The 21598-nt window shown below is 34.8% G+C and overlaps 1 protein-coding gene across 1 annotated transcript in view; it reads right to left on the minus strand.

Moving 5' to 3' along the window:
• LOC114880683 (prion-like-(Q/N-rich) domain-bearing protein 25) overlaps positions 1–21475 on the minus strand; it is a 28264-nt gene extending 6789 nt beyond the window's left edge. Inside the window, exons 1-9 of the mRNA XM_029196957.2 lie at positions 21447–21475; positions 20086–20221; positions 13571–13765; positions 10972–11112; positions 10759–10899; positions 6708–6866; positions 5859–5984; positions 2954–3076; positions 607–894 (exon numbers count right to left, since the gene is read on the minus strand). Coding sequence (XP_029052790.2) covers positions 607–894; positions 2954–3076; positions 5859–5984; positions 6708–6866; positions 10759–10899; positions 10972–11112; positions 13571–13765; positions 20086–20146 — 1234 coding nt within the window. The 5' untranslated portion in view covers positions 20147–20221; positions 21447–21475. The remainder of the gene's footprint in view (positions 1–606; positions 895–2953; positions 3077–5858; positions 5985–6707; positions 6867–10758; positions 10900–10971; positions 11113–13570; positions 13766–20085; positions 20222–21446) is intronic.
• Between the last annotated feature and the right edge of the window lie 123 nt (positions 21476–21598).

The raw sequence follows: 21598 nt of genomic DNA on the forward strand, positions 1-21598 counted from the left end.
ATGCAAGAGCCTCCTTTGCTTACATCACTATTTTCCAGAAGAAGCCCACCGTACCCGATACTCCACAAATTAATTCAGTGCATTTCAGGATTTACTGGAGTGACAGTAAGATCTCTAACGGGCTAGCAATGAAATATGGGGAAGTAATTCACGCTTTTTGGACAAACACTTAGAAAATTGCGTAATGATTATGATATTCATATTCAGAAAGAGTACTTATGTATTTTAAATTTGAGTGTTTTCCGGGCTTTTATGGATTTGAAATGGTACTGGTAAATGGCGTAAGTCCATTTTTTAATTATTCTTCTAAGGTGGACCAGGTCCCTTAGAAATTTTTAAATTTTATAATTTTGGAAATCTGGAATTTTGAAATTCTGGAATTCTGAAATTTTCGAGGTTTATAATTTTGAAATCTAAAAATTAGAATGGTAAAGGTCTAGATGTTTTAGGAGAGGCAAGTCTAGGTTTTTAAAGAAGGCAGACCTACCCTGGTCCTTACCTAGTAAGGCCAATTATTAAACTTATTAATTATTTAATTTTAACTATGAAAATTTGTGTATATTAGGACCGAAAAATTCTTATTTTGATGAAATTTTAATTTCCTACCTGCTGAAGTTTCGACGCAAGCTGTTTTTTTGGAATTCGGAATAGTTCCATTTGGACATGAACATATGTTTTTTGTGCAAGATAATTTAGTAGTGTTATCACTAAGATAGCAATCTACTTCTTGTTGACATTCTTCACCAATTCTTTTCTTTATCCAACAGAATAATTCAGCTTCATCAAATCGAGAATTTTCGTTACAAACACATTCTTCATTGTAACAAATCGCATCCGGCCCAAAAATATAACACTGTATATCTGATTGACAAGAATACGCGTATCTTCTAATTGCTATAACAAATGCAAAACGTAATTATTTATTCAATGCTATCCAAAGATTATTAATTATTTAAAAAATTAATTTGAATAGCGTTAATATTATACTAATAATGTGATATGTAAAATTATTATTTTTCTTAAGTTGAGTAATTAATCCTTATCAATTATATCATATGTACGACGACGTATTACACATTTTCTGTATATAAAATAAAAAAGCAACAATTTATAAATATAATCCCGGGGAAACTTCCGAAAGGCCCCATCACCCCAGGACAACCAAGTTTCGGATTCATAGTAATTGAGGGACGAGAAATCGAATGAGACCATTTTCAGAACTGGCAAATAAACCGTTCTCGAGATATACAGGGTATTCTAAAAGTGCGGAAACCCCATATTATCTTGATAAGAACTCATTTCCACACAAAACGACTAACCCTTACCCTAACCCTAACCCTAACCCTAACCCTAACCTAGGTTAGGTTAGTCATTTTCCGTGAAAATGCGTTCTTATCGAGGTAATAGGGGGTTTCCGCACTTTTAGAATACCCTGTATATCTCGAGAACGGTTTATTTGCCAGTTCTGAAAATGGTCTCATTCGATTTCTCGTCCCTCAATTACTATAAATCCGAAGTTTGGTTATCCTGGGGTGGTGGGGCCTTTCGGAAGTATACCTATAATCCCTGATCGTTTAATTAAAACCACTTAGTATTTTCATCATTTTTCAACCGTTTAATCAAATTAAAAAGCATAAACGAACTTTAATAATACAGTTTATCAATTATTGATGTTATATTTAATAAGAAAAAAATACTGCTTTTCTGTGTTAATTTTGGATTGAAACTTTTTCACAATCAAAGTCCTAATAGCCCAGATTTGAACGTGTAAAGCTGCATACACATTTGTTACCGCGACCTGTTACCTAGCCAGCAGGTCATGGTAACAAATGTGGACTATGTCTTGTAACTGTATACCGTTACTTATTTCTTAGTTCGGCTGTTTCGTGCACTGTTGGAATAATTACTCGCTCCAAAGGAAGTAACCAAATAAATAAGTACGAGTGGAGAGTAACAAGCGTAAGTAACAGTTAATAGATTTAGAAACGAATTTCACACCGAACCTCGTTACCAAAATATGAAGCAACGAGTTTCAGTAACAAGGCTAACAAGGAGAGGACCCCAAGTGTGACGCTGACTTTTTGATGAACTTTTGCACAATGACAGAGCTTGAAAAACGGAAGTTAATGATACCCGGTTTTGGGCGTCGACGGTTATTAGTTTATGAGATATTTAATGTTAAAGTTATTATCCTGCTTATGGTCTGAAGTATAGAAAATCTTTCCAGCAAGGAGGATTGCGGTGTAACCGGTGAGGCGTCGGCCTCTCAGTAGGTGGATGTTTTTTGTCGTGGGTTCAAATCCCGTTGGACAGATTTTTTCAACGTGTTGCAATATTTCACTTTTTCCTTTTTTTTTTTTAAATAAATATACATTTTTGCTATTATAATTGATTAATAAATATTTTTGAACAATTTTTTATATTTTTAAACAATTTTATTTAATTATTGTTTTGAATATAAGTTATACGTGAACCGAGAAGGTAGTTTTTATAAAAAAATGCGAAACCTAAAGAAGGAAAAAGTGAAATATTGTAACATGTTGAAAAAATCTGTTCAACGGGATTTGAACTCGCGACAAAAATCATCCACCTACCGCGAGGCCGAAGTTTTACCCGTTATGGCACCATCCTTGTTGAAAGTACTTCCAATACTTCAGAGCATAAGCAGGGTAATAACTTTAACATTAAATATCTCATAAACTAATAACCGTCTACGCCCAAAACCGGATATCATTAGCGTCAGTTTTTCAAGCACTATCATTGTGCAAAGGCTCATCAAAAAGTCAGCTTCACACTTGGGGCCCTCTCTTTGTAAGTAACCCATGTGTACGCAGCTTTAAAGTGGTGATCCAAAATCACTTATTGTTAGTGCGGCAGCCATTTTATCCGAAAGTATATCGTTGTTAACGTAATCTAAATGTGACTACTTATTTATAGTTCTAATATTGCATACCTTTTGCACATTCTCTATTGTCTTCAGTAGCAACTCTTTCTATTTCACAATGCCACCTGCCATTTCGACATTCCGAATACTCGATAACAGCGTTATCGGAAGGTTGGCACGGTTCACCAAGCTCTAAAATAATATTTTGATTAAAATGCATTTTCTTTTTATTTTATTGATAAACATAATTACGATAATTAATAGATTTCAGGAAATATCGTGGATTTAAAATATCTCAAATCATTAAAAAAGGTGCTGATAATCATTCATGTACAAAGTATACATATAATAATTCCAGTACCACTTTGTATATAAATGTTAATTGCACAATACTATTTTTTAGTTAAATCAGTCAAAAATTTCAATCAAAAATGTGAATTAAAAATCGGGTGATGCCAGTATACATACAGTTAATATACACAACAGCCAGTGCTTACACTATTTACAGTGCCCATTTGAAAATTCCATTCTGAATATTGAGAAAACAACGCACTTTGGAAAAAAATGTTAAATATAAAAGTTTCGTAATTTTAAAGGGAAAATATTAAGGAAATTTCCATGGTCCTCTTTGGGAATACTGAAACTAAAATAAAGTATGCTATCATTTTAAGATGAAGTTTGATAAGGAAATGATCCACACAAAAGTTTTTTTTCTTTTCTCCCTAAAATAAGAATCTGTGAAGAAATATGCAGATTTCCATTTGAAAAAAGAAAGTTAACTGTTAAATATCCTTGAAATAAATAAAAAATGAAATAATAAATAAAAAGTAATTTAAAACCATGAAACTTCTATATTCAACATTTTTCCCAAAAATGTGTTGTTTTCGAGATATTTGAATTTAAAGTTTTCAAATGAACACCCTGTATGTTGTTTAATAAGTTGCACATTGATGTAACTAGATGGGAACCAGGATTAACCTGGCCGCAGGCCAGGTCCTAAAATTTGTGAACTAGCTTTCTCCTCGTTTTAAAACTTTAAGATTCTAAAATTACTAAATTACAGAATTACAAAATTACAGAATTACAAAATTCAAAAATTTCAGTATTCCCAAAGTCCACATTTTCAAAATGATGTTTCACATATTGCAACTTCTGGAATTTCAGAATTACAAAATTTTATATATATATATGGACTTCTGGAATTCTTAAATTTTTGAATTTTGTAATTCTGTAATTTAGTAATTTTAGAATCTTAAAGTTTTAAAATGTGGAGAAAGCTAGTTTACATGTTCATATATACATATAATGTGGCGATTCTTCTAATTTTACCCATGCTGAGACATTTCGTTTCTATTTCGGCAAAATTTCAACGGAACTTGGCTAACCTTAGAAAACATTTTATGTAGTTACGCCAATGATATCGTATCAAGTGATTTGCACACAAATGCAATATAGAGTATGGAAGTGATAATCCAAATCGAGATAAACTGACTTATGACGTTTGGTTTCCCAATTAAGATTTTTCTTGTTACTAATTAATCGAATTTATGTACTGTGATAAATTTAACTAAATGTTTTATTTTTTGTACTTGAACAATTTTACATACATATAAAGTTGTTTGCATTTTATTGTACTCTACCGCTTTGCAGCAGAAAAAGGTTAAGATAAGTTAAAAAGTATCCCAAAATTTTGTGTAAGATCGGCACACTTATTTTTTAATAATCCGTTAAACATATTTAAACATTTATAGTACACCTGGAACTCCTTTTATACTACTTTATACTCTTGTGTAACGTAGGCCTTCCTTACCGAAGGATAAGTATAGAGAGAGAAACCTGCTGTCATTTATTTTTCTTTTAACACTTTGATAATCGTACATTTTGTAAAATTTGTGACTTGCTATTTCACATTTTTTTTTATACCTAATAAAAATTATCGATAGAAACTTATATTTGATAGCTTAATTTAGTATACGCTGCGAAATTATTAATTTTCGTAATTTTGCAATTTACATCTAATAAAGTAGATAAAAATACACCGAAGAATAGTAACGTTCGTGACGGTTTCGAAGAAACGTGTAACGGTCGAAGCCGCCATTACGCGTAACGGCCGCGCCCGTTCAAAGAACACGCAGTGCTAGTTCGAGTGGGGTGTGAAATATTAAAATTACGAATACGTAACAGTGACCATTAAAGTTTTACACCTAACATATTTCTTTTCAAAATTACAATGGAAATCATACAACAAAGGTTTAAGATGATCTATATCATATAAAGTGTATATTATATCATAAAACTGTACCGTTGTCTTCTAAAATATTCCAACAATGAAATATTTTAAAAGCAAATCACACTACAAGGCAATAACAAATAAATGGGCAGATTTTTTAACGAAATATCTATACTCAAAATATAGTCACTAGAACTAGTTTTCAGGATTTTTTACTTACCTCTTATCACTTTTGGATTTATTTAAGAATACTGTGTAAATCAGAAAATAGATGTAATCTATACACTATAGTATGTAAATACATTATACAAATAAAATAATACAATGTTCATGTACAGTATCGAGCAAAATAGGATTCTCTAGAAAAAATGGCATTAGAGGCGAAACAATTTTATTTTTGACAACGTTAACATTAAATATGATTTAGAAATAAAATAATATAATGATTAATTAATAAATTTTAAAAAATGTACTATATAATTAAGAAATATAACTTTATACACAAATGGTGGGAGGCCATAGACTTATACATACATAAGTACATATATGTATATAGGAATCTCTGCCCTAGATTGTCACTTCCCGCCAGAACTACCTATACAATGTATAGTATACATAGAATGAGCTGGGAATCTGGGGAAGCCAGGGGAATCGCCATTTTCCCTGACAAAACCTATCATGAACGGTACTGTACAATCACGAAAGGAAAACCAACTGTATAAAAGATGGACTAGTTTATCATACCTGGAATGCATTTACCAACTTCTTCAACAAAGAAATGAGCTCGACGACATGTACAGGTCTGAGTAATAGGGTCACAATATGCGTCTAAGCGTTCGCAATGCTTATTCTCTGTACAATTGCTAATTGCTATTAAAAGAAATCATACTTATAAATTGTTAGCTATTATAGAATATAAGGTAGAGCCAGACTCTTAAATTCTCCATTCATCAAAAATTCATGAATTATAAACTTTTAAAAAAGTTACAATAATTTCGAAAAAAATTGCTGAAAATTTTAACGAGTTTTACCTTTTTGAACATTTTTAATCGGTAAAACATTAGTGTAGACCAGTGGTAGTAAACCTGGTCCCTACCGCCCACTATAAAATAGTGGGCGTTCCAGCTTTCATGGTAGGCGGTAGGGGTTTTGTCCGATACTGAAGCACTTTCCTTTTTTTTTAATTTAATTGACTTTTTAAAAACATTGAAATGGAAATTTTACTTCCATTACTACTTCCTCACTTCCTTTACTACAAGTAAAGTTACTTCCCTAATTTATAAATCATCATTACTGTGGAACCGGTGGGCGGTTAGAAAATTTGACTACTAACAGAGATTCAAAAGTGGGCGGTAGGTATAAAAAGGTTGACTACCCCTGGTGTAGATTCTACACTAGATTAATTGAAAATCACCTTTTAAATTATTAGTTTATTCTAGAGGTCAGGTAAAAACCTTACTGTTATGAGATATTATGAAATTTTACCAAATGGATGTTTAGAAAAATTATACTATACCTTAAATGTTAACATAGCAAAATAATGCACATCTATCTTATACATGCATCTATAAAAATAAATTTTAACATACATACCTTTTTGAAACGAGTAACTATTTTGAGTAACGTCGTCATCGTTTAAGGATTTTGATATGTGGACGCTTTTATCCGGCAAAGCACATGTATTCTCAATATCGCAAAATGCAGTACTGTTAAATCTGCAGTCGTTATTTATGAAACATTTTTCACCAACACCTATACGAAATAAACATCAAAATTATACAATTTACAAGGACTTAGTTTATTGCTAAGAACAGATTCTTTATCAATTTCAGCTTCAGTAGATTTTTAAAAAATCGCAAAATAAACAACTTTTATAATCTTTGAACAATTTTACGACTTCTTTGTATGGTAGATCTACTCAAGTGAATCCGAGCGTGTTAAATACTGTATAGAATGAGCTTTTGTTGTATTATTATTTCTACAAATTTTTCAGACTGTTAGAGAGAAAAAATAAATCAAAGAATGATAATCAGTCTTTTTCATTTGAAGGTCCATTTTCGAGAAAATTGGGTTTAAGAGTATTCTGGGAAATTCATTGACATGAAATTTCATCAACTAAAATCAATTAGATGTTAAACATATTACAACACCGATTCTCGTACATAACTAAAAGTCACCGACTTTCCTCGAAATCCAATTTTCTCGAAAACGAAATCTCAAATAAAAAATTTTTTCTCGATTCATTTTTGTTTCGACCACCTAATCTGAGACATTCTGCATGTCAAATGGATTTGATGACACAAAAGTGTGGCATATTAATTGGAAGTTTTAAATTTGAAGAAAATTACTAGAAAAACCTTTTGTTATTAGTTGCCAGTAATAATAAATAATGAATCAATGCAGTGGTTTGTAATATGTATATTAGATTATTACATAAAAATATTAATAAGATTTGATGATGTAGAATTACTATAAAATAGTAGTTATGGTACACCAATTTGAAGCTTCAAGTTTGACGAAAATGACTACATAAACATTTCGTTAACATCCTTAACACGTTGACTGCCAGGCAAACGCTATTGAAAATTTCATTAGATAATATTTATATTTTAAAAAAATTTTATTAATTACTTTTCGAATATTTTGTTATTTACATTATCCGTTATTTCAAATACCTAATAAAAATATTTCTAATTATTAGGTGATGACACTTCTTAATTGTCCGGAGGGTAGGAGCACGTTCCAAATAAACGCTCTGACTGAATGTTTTTTTGGGCAGTCCCAACAGTCACGCCTTTCCGAAATGTGAATAGCATTATATGCTGCAAATGTACCTTTTCGTTCTCCATTTTGAAAAATCTTTCTTACGCATAAATAGACTTATCTGAACAATGTCTGAAACTAATGTTGCACGTGACACTATAACCTATTCAGGGGGTCTATATAACCAAACAAAAATAATATAGCTGGAAAACAATGGTGAAGTTTGCAACATCGGGCACGGGCAACATGAAAATCGGGCACGAACTTTTGTAATCACCTAATAGATAAGTAACCAAATTCCTAACAATATAAATAATGACTTCCTTTGGCAATTCAAGTATTACCCAAATATGGGTTAGACGGCATTCAACAGGAGTAATTCACGTTTTACACGTTTTCCGAGGAACCCGTAATTGTGTAATTCATGTTCAGGAGAAATATGTATACCCATCGACATACAGGGCACTTGGAAAAATGGTAAAAAAATGTTTTTCTACAGAAACATATTTTTTATAAGGATTTAAAAGCCAAATTGTGAAATTGAGTTCTGTACGATGCTGTATAATTGGGCAAAGAATATTTTTGAAAAAGAATCATGAGAAAATATTTTCTTCATCTCAAAATCTTTGAACAAAAAGATCGCTTTAAAATTTTTTTATATTAACACTAGAGATGGCGTGAACTGTTACTTATAAATCACTTGTGATACGATCACGTTCGTTCTCAATCATGGCAATTTTTCACACTGATTTGTGATCCTTCGTGATCGCTTCTGATTGATGGAGAACTGTTCTTTTCATGCGTTACAATCTTAGACCATGTAGTATATGGTCTAAGGTTACAGAAAAGAAAAGTGAAATATAAATTTTTTATTTATATTATAAGCAGCTATTGTCACGTAAACTATATTTCAATTCAATCAAGATAAAAAATTACGATCACAGTGAGCAATTAATTAAAATAAAAAATATCACGATCACGGTCGTAAATGAAGTTAAATCACGGCTAGAATTGTGATTTTTCGATCACTGTGATAAATCATTGTTAGTGATTTTGCACGTCAACCCTAATCAACACAGTTATTTCACTCGTGCTATCCTTGTCTCTCCAGACAGGAGACAGTGGAGTTTCTCATTTTCCTCGCATAAGGCCCCCAAAACCGATTCGAAATTGTGCCGTTATTTCTGTTGACTCGTAAATCGTAAACTGGTGCAAATTGGAATTTAACTTTTTTTATCATAAATATGATTACAAAAGTAAAAATTATAAAATTGCTAATAATACTGCATGGTGTCATTTGCTTGCTTCAGTTTTGGTATAGCGTTACTGATATGATACGAATATTGAAATAATATTGACTTCAAGTCCTTTCTACAAATCCACATGAGTGTTGAATAGTATTAGTTAACTTTGTATTAACAACATACAATTTTATAAATCTCAATGCCTGCCTCGTTGAAAATTAATATTTTTAAGCTTTATATAATTATTTTAAAACACTTCAAAATGAACAGGTGCGCAGTAAAACCTACATAGTAGTGTCCACTGATGACAAGATGTCCCGCGGGACGGCACAGGGGCAAGGGGGGACCCTCGTTCGCTCCGCCAGTTCCCCACCGTTTGATGCTTTCGTAACGCCAACGTTTGGGTTTTTGACGACGCACGTTACATTGGCGTAGGATTTCTGTGTTTACGAGGGTCGAGTTTTTTGACCTACCGTTAATCATTTCGTACTTCATTTAATATATTTAATATATCATTTCGTACTTAAAAAAAATACCTCAAGTGGTTTAGTTTGATTTCGAAAAAATTTTTCTGTTTTAAAGCATATGCCACTACCTTTCGGATCCACTGTATGTCTACGCTAATGCTCGCCTCGCACTATCTCACTCAGTTTCGATACGTCTCATCAACTTTCTTCGTCATATGGTCTGAATTAGTGTGCGTGATCGTTTTAGCCAATAGCTCGTAAGAACCGAAAATGCATGTGAAATGAGGTGTCTCCCTCCCATTCTGACCAATCAGATTTGCGGCCTTCTCATGGGATATCTTGTCATCGGTGCACAGTACGTATATGTGTAGAAACAAACATACTACAAACATGTATGCTGATATAAACTTTAACCGTAAATTTCCATCTCAGAAAGTGCTGAAAAGAATTATTTTATTGTGCAACTTTGCACATCTTGCATCTACTATGCACTTTATTCTATTTTACTTCACTTACCATACGTTTAACATTCTCACGTATATCATAAATCAGGCCTGTCTAACTGCTATGTACAGGGTGATTCTCTCGCTACGTAAGACAAAAGCCGTGCCGCACAATGGAACCCCTGCTGTTCCGTTTCTTGTCTTCGTCTCAGCCATAAACACACACAGAGCAGTCTTGGGTCCGGCGATATGGCCCCTGGGTCTCTTTACCCGCAAAAACAGCAGGGTTCGATTGTGCGGCACGGCTTTTGTCTTGCGTAGTGGGAGAATCACACTGTAAACGCGAAAGATCCACTGCTCCCACTCTTACCGCTTTAGACGTCCCCCACCAACTACTAGTGTTAGTAGTGGGGCAGCAGTTTCTAGTAGCTATTTTTATTTTTGTAGGACTAGGAATACGTGCCAAATATTGAAAGAGTCGGGAAACCAACTGGAAGAGTGGGGGGAGCCGAACGCGAGCTGCGTGGTAGGGGAAGGAGCCACGAGTGGCCCGCGGGCCGCAGGTTAGACAAGCCTGACATAAATGAATATACGTTCGGAGTCTAGTACAGTAAAAGCTGGATATATGCAACGAAAGATAAGCTGGATATATGCAACGTCTAGGTTCCAATGTTTGTTGCATATACCCAGCTTTTACTGTAATGAGAAAACAAAATTAATACTCTACCTTTCGTTTCTGGACGGCAACTTCTGTATTCACGTTGATAATATCCAGGACTACATTTGCAAATTCCATCGACACAAGATACTGCCTCGAAGTCACCAATTATATGGCAATCAACGTCCTTGAGACAATTTCCAAATAATTCTACAAGAATACACTTTATGAATGACGTACCGCATCATTTATATTCTGTTGCTATACATATACAAAATGTACCTGAATATTTATTACATCTCCCATACATGTAGTAGTATCCTTCAGCACATACGCAAGTCGAATTAATGCAAGTTCCGCCACGGAATAAATATTTAGAACATTGTGTCGATTCCTCGCAGTAGTCGCCATACGCAGTAGCAACTGTTAATGTTGTAAAAATAAATAGTTTAATAATAAATTCTAAAGCGGAGGTTGTGTGGTTGCCTCGGGACCGTAGGATATTTCAAGGGAGCCGAAAATCAGCTACATATTAAACTATGTGTACACGAGAGAGAAAAAATGGTAGAGTGTAGAGAAAAATCTCTGTAGAGACATGTAGAGACGTGTACACCGAGTTTCATCGAACTTGTCGCGGCGTGTGACTCTAACACATATTCACGACCGCAGTCGATTGGTTGCAGTCCCTCCTTCGCGTGCCCCTCGCTAATCGGCTCTGCGGCATTAATGTGTTAGTGTCATACACCGCGACAAGTTCGATGAAACTCAACATACACACCTTGTAGAGCTGCACGGTGGAGATTTCTCTACCGTATAAACACCTCTCATCAGTAGAGAAATTTTTGTCTCTACATCGGCTCTACGAATTGTACATCGAGATTTATAACTTAGTAGAGCTCTGCTTTGTGTTCTGTGCTTTATTTTGACATAGCTAACGAATTTTTAAGAATGTGAAGGAAAGGAACTATTAAAGATAGAATGCTATTTATTGAATTAAAAAAAAATCGCCAGTTTATTTTAACCTGCAGAAGCAGTGGGAGGGTTGGCTGAGCACTTTTTATGAAACAAAGTCTTTGATATTTTTGAACGCCATTTTAAGATCAAACTCTATGACAGGAACGTTCAAGAAATTGTATGCATGGGCACTTGAGTGCTGGCCAAGGTTACCAGGAGTACTTACAATAAGCTCTCATTATATTTCCACGTGACCAGTTTGATGTCTATATGGATTTTACACCATCATAGTCTATGAAAATGATACATTTCTAATCCACTCCTACAGCTCTGCCTACGATTACCTGAACGATAATTGCTATAAGCAGAATCTACCGTACAGGAAACATGGCCGTTTGAGGATTGTGTGACGCCATAAAGAGTAGTGAAGGAAGAATGGTTATGGTTGCCGTCGGTAAGGATGTCATATACATCTATACATAAGTATGCTATCTACACATATACAGTGTACTAATATTCATAGTCGCCGTATGGTGTGAATAAGCTGTATTAGTATTCAGGGTTTCCTAGAGAGAGTGAGTTTTAGAGAGATGATTACTGAGGTGATTCTGAACAACTTTTTCCTTTGCTAAAATGGTGGTTCAGGCTTAATTTTAGAGTTATCAATAAAAAACACTGTCCAATTAGAGCCTGCGTAGAGTGTGGGCTGAATCGCAAGAGTATTGGCTACTGATTACGTTCAAACCGCTGCTGTCATGAACAACCACAAGCTTCATTTTTGAATTAAACAAGGTAGCGATAGTGATTAGTAAACCAATCACAATGCTTCGCAACGGCTTCTGATACGTGAATGAATAAAATGAACCATTGTGAAAGTAGGACACCCCCCATATCTTATGACCCCGACCACCTAGAGACACAAACTCTTCGGCTATAAACTACACTCGGTTAGATCTTTCCAACGACACCCTTATCAAGTCTCTAGCCCTCGTGGTTGCTGAGTCAAAAGTCGTCATGGACGGACGGACAGGCAAACCGGGGATATAAGGCTTCACGCCGATACTACTCCGCTTCGCTCTGTATCTGCTCCTACGTATCAGAAGCCTAAAAATGGAATTTCCGATGCGTGTGTTTCGCTTTCGAACAGCTGATAGCTGAGCAGAGAGCCCATTCTCTAGTGTCTGGGGTCAGGATTCGGATGAAGAGAGACGTGAAAAGACAAGGATGCACATCTACCTAGTCTTGAGGACAATGACTGATTTATAGTTTTAAAGTACTAGACAGATGTGCATCTTTGTCTTTTCGTGACTCTTTTCGTCCGGACACTGACCCACAACCTGCACAGCTGTCAGCTGTTCAAAAGTGATCGGAGCTGTATGTACAGGGTGATCTTCTCGCTAGTGGGCTCAAAGGAAGTGCCGCCACAATAGCATGAAGTGGCCCAAGTCCTTTTTCTGTCATCGACACCTTTTCACGGACACAGCTACAGTATGCACCCCCGTCGAGAAAAGGGCTTGGGTCCATTCATAATGATGTGGCGGCATTCCCTTTGAGTCCACTGGCAAGAGGATCACCCTGTATAATATTGAAATAGCCTACCAACTTCCACGCGACTCTCGCCCGATGCAAACATGGCCCACGGCCATGTTACTATTATACTTGTTGAACGTTCCTGCTTTAGGGAGGCTATAATTAGAATAAAATATTAGTTATATGAAAACAATGAAAATTTAATAAGTAAATTAAATAGAAATCTAAATTCATAAAAATACTGATTACCTCTTCATAAAAATATTAATAATTTTATTAGTTTACCTACATTTAAATACAATCGGGGGCCTACATTGCCACCCTTACCTTTACTAGTTTAAAATAACGCTCCATTGGTCATGCAAGGGTTAATCGCAGAATATTTTTAGTAATTTACCTCGAAGACATGATGTCAAAGGTCCATTGTAAACATAACCGGTAGAGCACTGACATGTGCCATTTGTACAATGGGTGGAAGGTACTGGACAATCTTCATTAGAATCACATTTCCAATCAATATCAACTTGCAATATTTCATCGTCAATAGTGTGTCCTTTTAGTAAATCAATAATATTATATGTTGAACCTGAAACTGTCAATTAAAAGTTAATAGGTACCTAATATAACATGCAGTACGGAATTAAGATTTCTGGGGGCGGGGACTATTACATCGTCAACGGCCCTCTTAATTGATAAACTTGATTAAAAAATTGAAATTTATTCTCAATAAAATAACATTTAATCATAAAGGGAAAAATCAATAGTAAAAGTAAATTTTATTCAATATTTTTTGGTACAGTGAAAGGTAAGTTTAAAAGGAGGCCCCTTGAAAAGTAAGGCCTGAGACTGTAGCTCTCTTAGACCTCCCCTTCCATTTTAATGATTTCACTATTATTAAAATTAAGTTTTACTATTTATTATGACCAAACTTATTTGAATATCATCTATCTACTAAAATACTACCTTATTATTATAAAAATAATATTTTATTAGGTGAAAAATAACATTTAGATAATTTGATAATTTTAAACTAAAATTTAGTTTCAATAATAGTAGAATATTGTTATTGTAATAAAGTACTTTTATAATAATAGAAAAATACTATTAAAATATTAATTGGAGAGAGAATTAAGCAGGAAGAGAGGGACGGTGAGGGTGGAAGAAAATTAATGTTAGTGGTAATGGAGGAAGAAAAAGATAAGGAAGACTTGCTGACAAGAAGGGAAAGAATTAGATATGAATGGAACGTATGGATAGATAAGGATCTGACAGAAGAGGAAAGGAAGTTAAGGACAGAGGAGGTGGCTAATACAAGAGAAAGAAAGATTTGAAAGAGAGCGGGGAAGATGGGTTATATTTAATGACTGCAGACTATGGATGGAGGGGACTGAATGGCTATGAGTGGAGGGAAAGAAGCTATGAGTAGAGGCGAACAAGGAGTTTAAGGGGTTAGGCCACTCTAGAGCAAGAAAAAATAGGCATATTTTGGGAATTTTTTTTTAAATAATGGAATAAATATAAATTCTGTAAGCATGCCTTTATTTTACAACTAATAAACTTTAGAAATTAATTTTTGTGTAGTGATTCAAGTCAAAATATGGGCTCTGTAGCATTTCTTCGACGACGCCTTTTTTTGGTAATTATGCATAAAAGGAATAGGCATATTTTGGGAATTTTTTTTTAAATAATGGAATAAATATAAATTCTGTAAGCATGCCTTTATTTTACAACTAATAAACTTTAGAAATTAATTTTTGTGTAGTGATTCAAGTCAAAATATGGGCTCTGTAGCATTTCTTCGACGACGCCTTTTTTTGGTAATTATGCATAAAAGGACCCCCACCCCCAATGACCTTGATCTTGACATATGTTGTCAAGGTCATGACCCTGAGTAACGTTGGCCTTGAGAAATGTGGTGGTCGCGATCCGTTCAAAAGATACGAAGCATTAAAGTTTTCGCCTTGTTTCGCGTTTTCGCGTTTTAAGCAACCTTTTCCTATACATATAACCGCCGCTTGGCCATAGTACCAACACTGGTCGAAGAAACAATTGTGAAAAAGGGCAATCCAGGTGTCCATCGATGGTTAGTGAGATAAAAAGAGCGGGTGCCTTTTGGTAAATTCTAACATGCACATAATGCTTGCCGGGCATAGTGTTGTTGTTTATAAAAGTAGTAGACGACAAGCGGCCGTCATTTTTATCCGACTTCGAAAAGGAGGAGGATACTCAATTCGATGTGTATATATATATATATATTTTTTTTTTATGTATGTTCACCGATTACACCGAGACGGATGGACCAATCGGCACGAAACCTTTTGCATCTGGTAGAGTATGTCTCCCCATTGGTCCCGTAAAAAAAATATTTTGCATTTTTTCATTCCTAACGACTTTTATCGCAAAAAACGTAATACATACTTCATTTATATCTTCCGGCGTTTATGCTGCAGAGAATGTACCGATTGCGATGAAACCCTTCACATTTAGTAGGAGGTATATTCGCAATGGTCCCACTTGCAAAAATTTATGGAATTTGTTAATAACTACTGTTATAGCAAAAAATCTATTCCTTCATGTTACTCTGCAAGGAATGTATCGTTCGCGATGAAACCTTTCATATTTAGTAGGATATACAGGGTGTCACGCGACTACCTCAACAGCCGAAGAGGGATGATTGCTAAGGTGATTCTAAACAACTTTTTCCTTTTACCAAAATGTTGGTTCAGGCTTGGTTTTCGAGTTAATAATAAAAAACACCGACCAATCCGAACGCGTATAGCGCGCAGTCCCAGGGACTGCAGTGTCGGGTACGAAAACCGGGCCTGACGTAGGTCGCGAACGAACGGCTTGGCACCCCGTTGGCATAGCACAATAGATATACACAGCACTAATGTTGCACGACACGTTACCCTTATAGCGCGTGTGCCAGTCTGGTACCAGAGCAGTTGATCGTCATTTCGAGCATGTCGGTGACGCGAACCCATAAGATTTTCCCCTACCGAAAATCGCTCAACGCGCCTAAAGAAGTTTTCACTTCAAAAAATCAGCTAAAACACACTTTAATGCAAACAGAAATAGTATTAAATGCAAGGCGCATTTTTTTTTATGACAAATATTTCTTTGTCATCTAATACGACATGAATAAGAAAACGAATGCCAAAGAAAACAAAAAACTGATAAATGTATATTATGAGTGTAGTATACTGATTGGGTCTAGGTTGCAATGCCGAGTATTACCAAACCAATTCTTTAATGCTTCTTTGTTAGTCAAAAACATAACGAATTGCAATATGACATAGCCTATGTGCATCTCGAAAGAATAAGCTGTCCAACAGTGCAAATTTCATTAAAATCGAATTAGCCGTTTAAACGTGGATGAGGAAGAAACGATCAGACATTTTCACTTTTATACATTAAGGCGCGTATCATTAGAATCGCGCGTGACAAAAAACAACGCATCGATAATAGTACCTCATGGGTGATGTGGAAATCTATTATTACGGTTGTCGCCCTAAAGCCGGGTATCCACCGGTATCAAACGCCCGTATCGTATCACCGTTCCGAACCCTTTTGGATAGTCAGGCGTTGTCTCGTTGCATGCCACGGCGTGATACGGCTCGGACAATAGTTCTTCGTTTCTTGAAATAAACTCCTATAGGCGAGAAGTTTCGATTTGCTGCATGCTGTTTCTTTAGTGTAATTATCCAAACCATATCGTGTTTGGTATCATTTTAATCAGAAAAACGTCACAAATATCTTGGTAACAGTTTTATAAGAAAAAAATGAAAAATAACAAAGTTCAGTCGTTGCATTAGTATTATCTCACTGATATATCCGATTCCAAATCATATTATCTCGTGCCTCAAGTGTCATGTTTCCACTTGACATAGCATTTCGGGCCTTCGCCTGGGTATGTTCTTTTTACGTTTCAAGTGGTTTCCGAACCTATGCTTTGAATGGCAAGAAACCGACAATTTTCGGATCGGCCCGTTCCTTCACTTCCGTATCACAGCCCAATAGAACTTTCGATACTCGGCAACGGAAAAATCTCTGGAAAATTAACATTCGGATTTTTCGGATGGGTCCGTTGCCTCCGTTCCTTTGGAACGGCACGCAGCAAAACGAAACTTCTCGCCTGTAGTGGCCCAGTCCTATTGCCTAACCGTTTCTATCAAGAAACGGAGAAATGTTGTCCAAGCTGCAGCACGCCGTTGCATGCAACGAGGCAACTCCTGCCCATTCAAAAAGGTTCGGAACGGTGATACGATACGGGCGTTTGATACCGGTGGATACCCGGCTTTAATGCGCCATGCGCGATTCATATGATACGCGCTTGAGGTTACCCAAGCACTACGGTCGCCGCAGGGGCCAAGTCGCGCGGCGCGGGAAAGGAGGCGTGACATCTGAAAATCGGCCGAGAAGAGCAGTTAATTCCGAAGCCTGATCTATAACATATTTGAAGCTCACGGAAATCTGTTTTTTTTATTTTTTGGAAAATAAAAGGTAGCCTATGTCCTTCCTAAGGATGCAATCTATCTCCTTGCCAAGTTTTATCGAAATCTGTTCAGCGGTTTAGGCGTGAAAAGGTAACAAACAGACAAACAGACAGACAGACAGAATTACTTTCGCATTTATAATATTAGTATGGAAGTATGGATTTCTATTCTACACCGATAAACACCGAAAAAAAGCGAAAACTTTAATGCTTCGTAACTTTTGAACGGATCGCGACCGCCACGTTTCTCAAGGTCAAGGTTACTCAGGGTCATGACCTTGACAATATATGTCAAGGTCAAAGTCATCACGGGTGGGGGTCTTTTTGTGCATAATTACCCTTTTTTTGCAGGGCTAAACGGCCGGACCAGCAGCTCCTGCAGTTTTTAACTTAGGATAAAAAACCAAAATATTTTTGATTATACAGGGTGTCCAACGACTACGTCAACAATCGAAGAGGGATGATTGACAAGGTGATTCTAAAAAAATAATTTTTAACAAAAAAAAAAATCCGACTTCAAAATGCACTAAAAAGTATAAAATAATTTCTATTTCATTTATATCTGTATTCCACAGCTATTAATACAATCTACTTAATCGTTAAATAGGATACTAAATATATTTCAAAGTTTTCGGGGGCGGCGCAAAATTAAAAATACCCGAACAAACGGTGCTGCTAATAACGATTTGATTGTGGTATGGCAAACTTGGTAATTAATAGGTTGTAAGAGAAAAATTATCGGTCCGGCTGAAAACATTTGTAATTGTAACGATTGTATCAGAAATTGGCAGCACTTCTGATGTACATGCAGTATAGTGCAGTTCACGAGAGACCATACTTAACTCGCGCCGTTCACCAGGTCTAGAGAGATTTTTAATAACGTGTGTTATTCCCTTCTCCAGTTTGCTTCTTATTATACTTTGCGATCATATAAATGGTGGGCAGAAATATATGACGTACGATAACTGAAAACCGGTGATGATATTGTAAAGTTTCACGATGCAATGAAAATTCTATTATTTTCCGGAAAAACATGATGTGAACGCAATGTAAGAAGCAAGCTGTAAAGGGGAATCACACGCACTATTCAAAATTTCCCTAGAACTACTGATGAGCTGCGCTAGTTAGTGCGGTCACTCGTGAACTGCAGTATAGTTAATTCGCAATCGGTTTGTTGATTCCCGTTGAATATTGTTTACTTGCAATTATCAAATGGGTGATTTATCATAGGTTGCCGACGCCGGAGTTAGGATCTTCCTAGTGGAGGAAAAGCTTTTAATTTTGCGCCGCCTCCGAAAACTTTGAAATATATTTAGTATCCTATTTAACGATTAAGTAGATTGTATTAATAGCTGTGGAATACAGATATAAATGAAATGGAAATTATTTTATACTTTTTAGTGCATTTTGAAGTCGGATTTTTTTTTTTGTTAAAAATTATTTTTTTAATTCATTATTCGATACAACTTTCGCCCAGCGAATCCTATTATACCGATGCGGTGCTGATGCACTTGATCACGACCACGGTTTGAACGCAGAGCATACCCAACACTCTCGCGGTTCGGCGAACTTCCTAAAGTTGTTTAGAATGACCTCAGCAATCATCCCTCCACGGGTCCTACCCCAGTTCTGGGACACCCTGTATTATAATAGATGATAATTCTATAAAAGCGCCTTTATGTACCCCGCAGGGGAATCACAATAAATATACTACTACTTTACTATTAAAATATTATTAATTAGTAGGTAGTAGTTAAATGTTAATATTTTACTATTAAAGATATTTATAGATGGCATTTATTTTTAAATACTTACATATGCTAATGTTTTTATTAAATATTGGAATCACACTAAACATTATTATATTTCATTGCAAGGATGAATTATAGAAAAATTATGTATATTTAAAATAATGTACCAAGAATTTGTTTCTATTGTTTTATGTATTTTTATGTGTGTAAGAAAAGAATTATATTCTACATATTTTGAACTGCTTATTTCATTTATTATAAGGAATACATATTTTGATAACTATTTAACTATTTTAATTTGCTTTTTTCTTTAACTGATCCCTGATAAAAGTGCAATTAAAAATTCTGTATATCAAGACGAAAAATCTTTTTCTACTAATCGTAAAAAATAAAAAAAATGTTTTTAAAGAAGATAATTATATGCAAAATAATGAGTATTCAATTGTAATTGAATGTAAGTTAATTATTGATAAATTGTATAATTATAGTGCTTTACAATGTATTAAATAAAATTAACAATAAAATCTGTATAAATATAATATTTATATGAAAACGAATTTGTATTACGATTGCAAAAGCATCACTTAAGACAACAATGAAATAGATATTTTAATACACTGATTTCAGTATATATAAACTATTATATAAATTTATACAAAACCATACCTGGATATAGAAAACATTGCAAGCAAAGTAAAAAACTAACCACAGTTTGTACACGAGTCATGATTGTCACACTTATTTCTAATGAAAAGATGAATTTCTGACGTGATGATTGTAGGTATTATCAAAACGTTCATATCTGATAGAATTTGAACACCTGTACTGTTATCAAAAGAAATATCGGCAGAAATGATCTGATAATGGTATTTTCTCGCAATTTAGTTTTCTTATTTATTGAATCAATAAATAAAGAAAATTTCATGTATTATAATTATTGAAATTAAATCAAAATACATCAAGACAATATATTTTGCATAATTCATAATTAATACAGAAAATGATAATAATATTTGGTATTATGCAATATACATATGGATTAATAGAAGCGTTGGATCGTGGATGCTTCGTTTTGAAAACAAATACATTTGAAAATCAATTTAAGCACATACATATGTACCTAACTATTCACCGATGTTACGGATTATTTTTAATTATTTTCTCGATTTTTATCTATGGAGGAACGTGAAAAGAGTAGTTTATTCTGCAGACATTGTAAGTCTTGACATTTAATACGACGAATCATGTACGATGTAGCATTTGAAGAAACAAAAATTTGGGATATGCAGTAAACAGCGAGTCAAAATTTAGTTCGAAGACTACAACTTTGTATATAAGAAAATGATCAATATTCTGGGGAAACTTCCGAAAGGCCCCATCACCCCAGGACAACCAAACTTCGGATTTATAGTAATTGAGGGACGAGAAATCGAATGAGACCATTTTCAGAACTGGCAAATAAACCGTACTCGAGATATACAGGGTATTCTAAAAGTGCGGAAACCCCCTATTATCTTGATAAGAATACATTGCCACGCAAAATGACTAACCCTAACCCTAACCCTAACCCTAACCCTAACCTAGGTTAGGTTAGTCATTTTCCGTAAAAATGCGTTCTTATCGAGATAATAGGGGGTTTCCGCACTTTTAGAATACCCTGTATATCTCGAGAATGGTTTATTTGCCAGTTCTGAAAATGGTCTCATTCGATTTCTCGTCCCTCAATTACTATAAATCCGAAGTTTGGTTGTCCTGGGGTGATGGGGCCTTTCGGAAGTATACCCAATATTCTGAACAATATCTTGCCTAAGAAATGTACACTAGACAAATAAATAATAAACTAAGCTCAACTAACAATACAATGGTTACGTTATTATCTTAAATTATTATATTTAATGTATTAAAACAATTACAGCAACGTTCCGTAATGGAATTGGTAACACGGTTAATAGTTACGTACATACCTACCTACTTAAATTGATTTTCAAATGCTTCTATTTCGAAAACCAAGCTTCCAACGCAATTACGTTATTCTTGATTTTCGTCTTATTTTGAGCCATAAAATCACTCTGACCCCATTTGTACCATAAATTTCAGACCACTCTGTACGTAAATCTGTGAACCATTTGACAATAAAGACTGAGAGGTTTTATTCTGTAACAGCGAGTCGCACACGCGC

This window comes from Osmia bicornis, chromosome 9 (assembly GCF_907164935.1).
Source record: "Osmia bicornis bicornis chromosome 9, iOsmBic2.1, whole genome shotgun sequence".
In the NCBI taxonomy this organism is placed as follows: domain Eukaryota; kingdom Metazoa; phylum Arthropoda; class Insecta; order Hymenoptera; family Megachilidae; genus Osmia; species Osmia bicornis.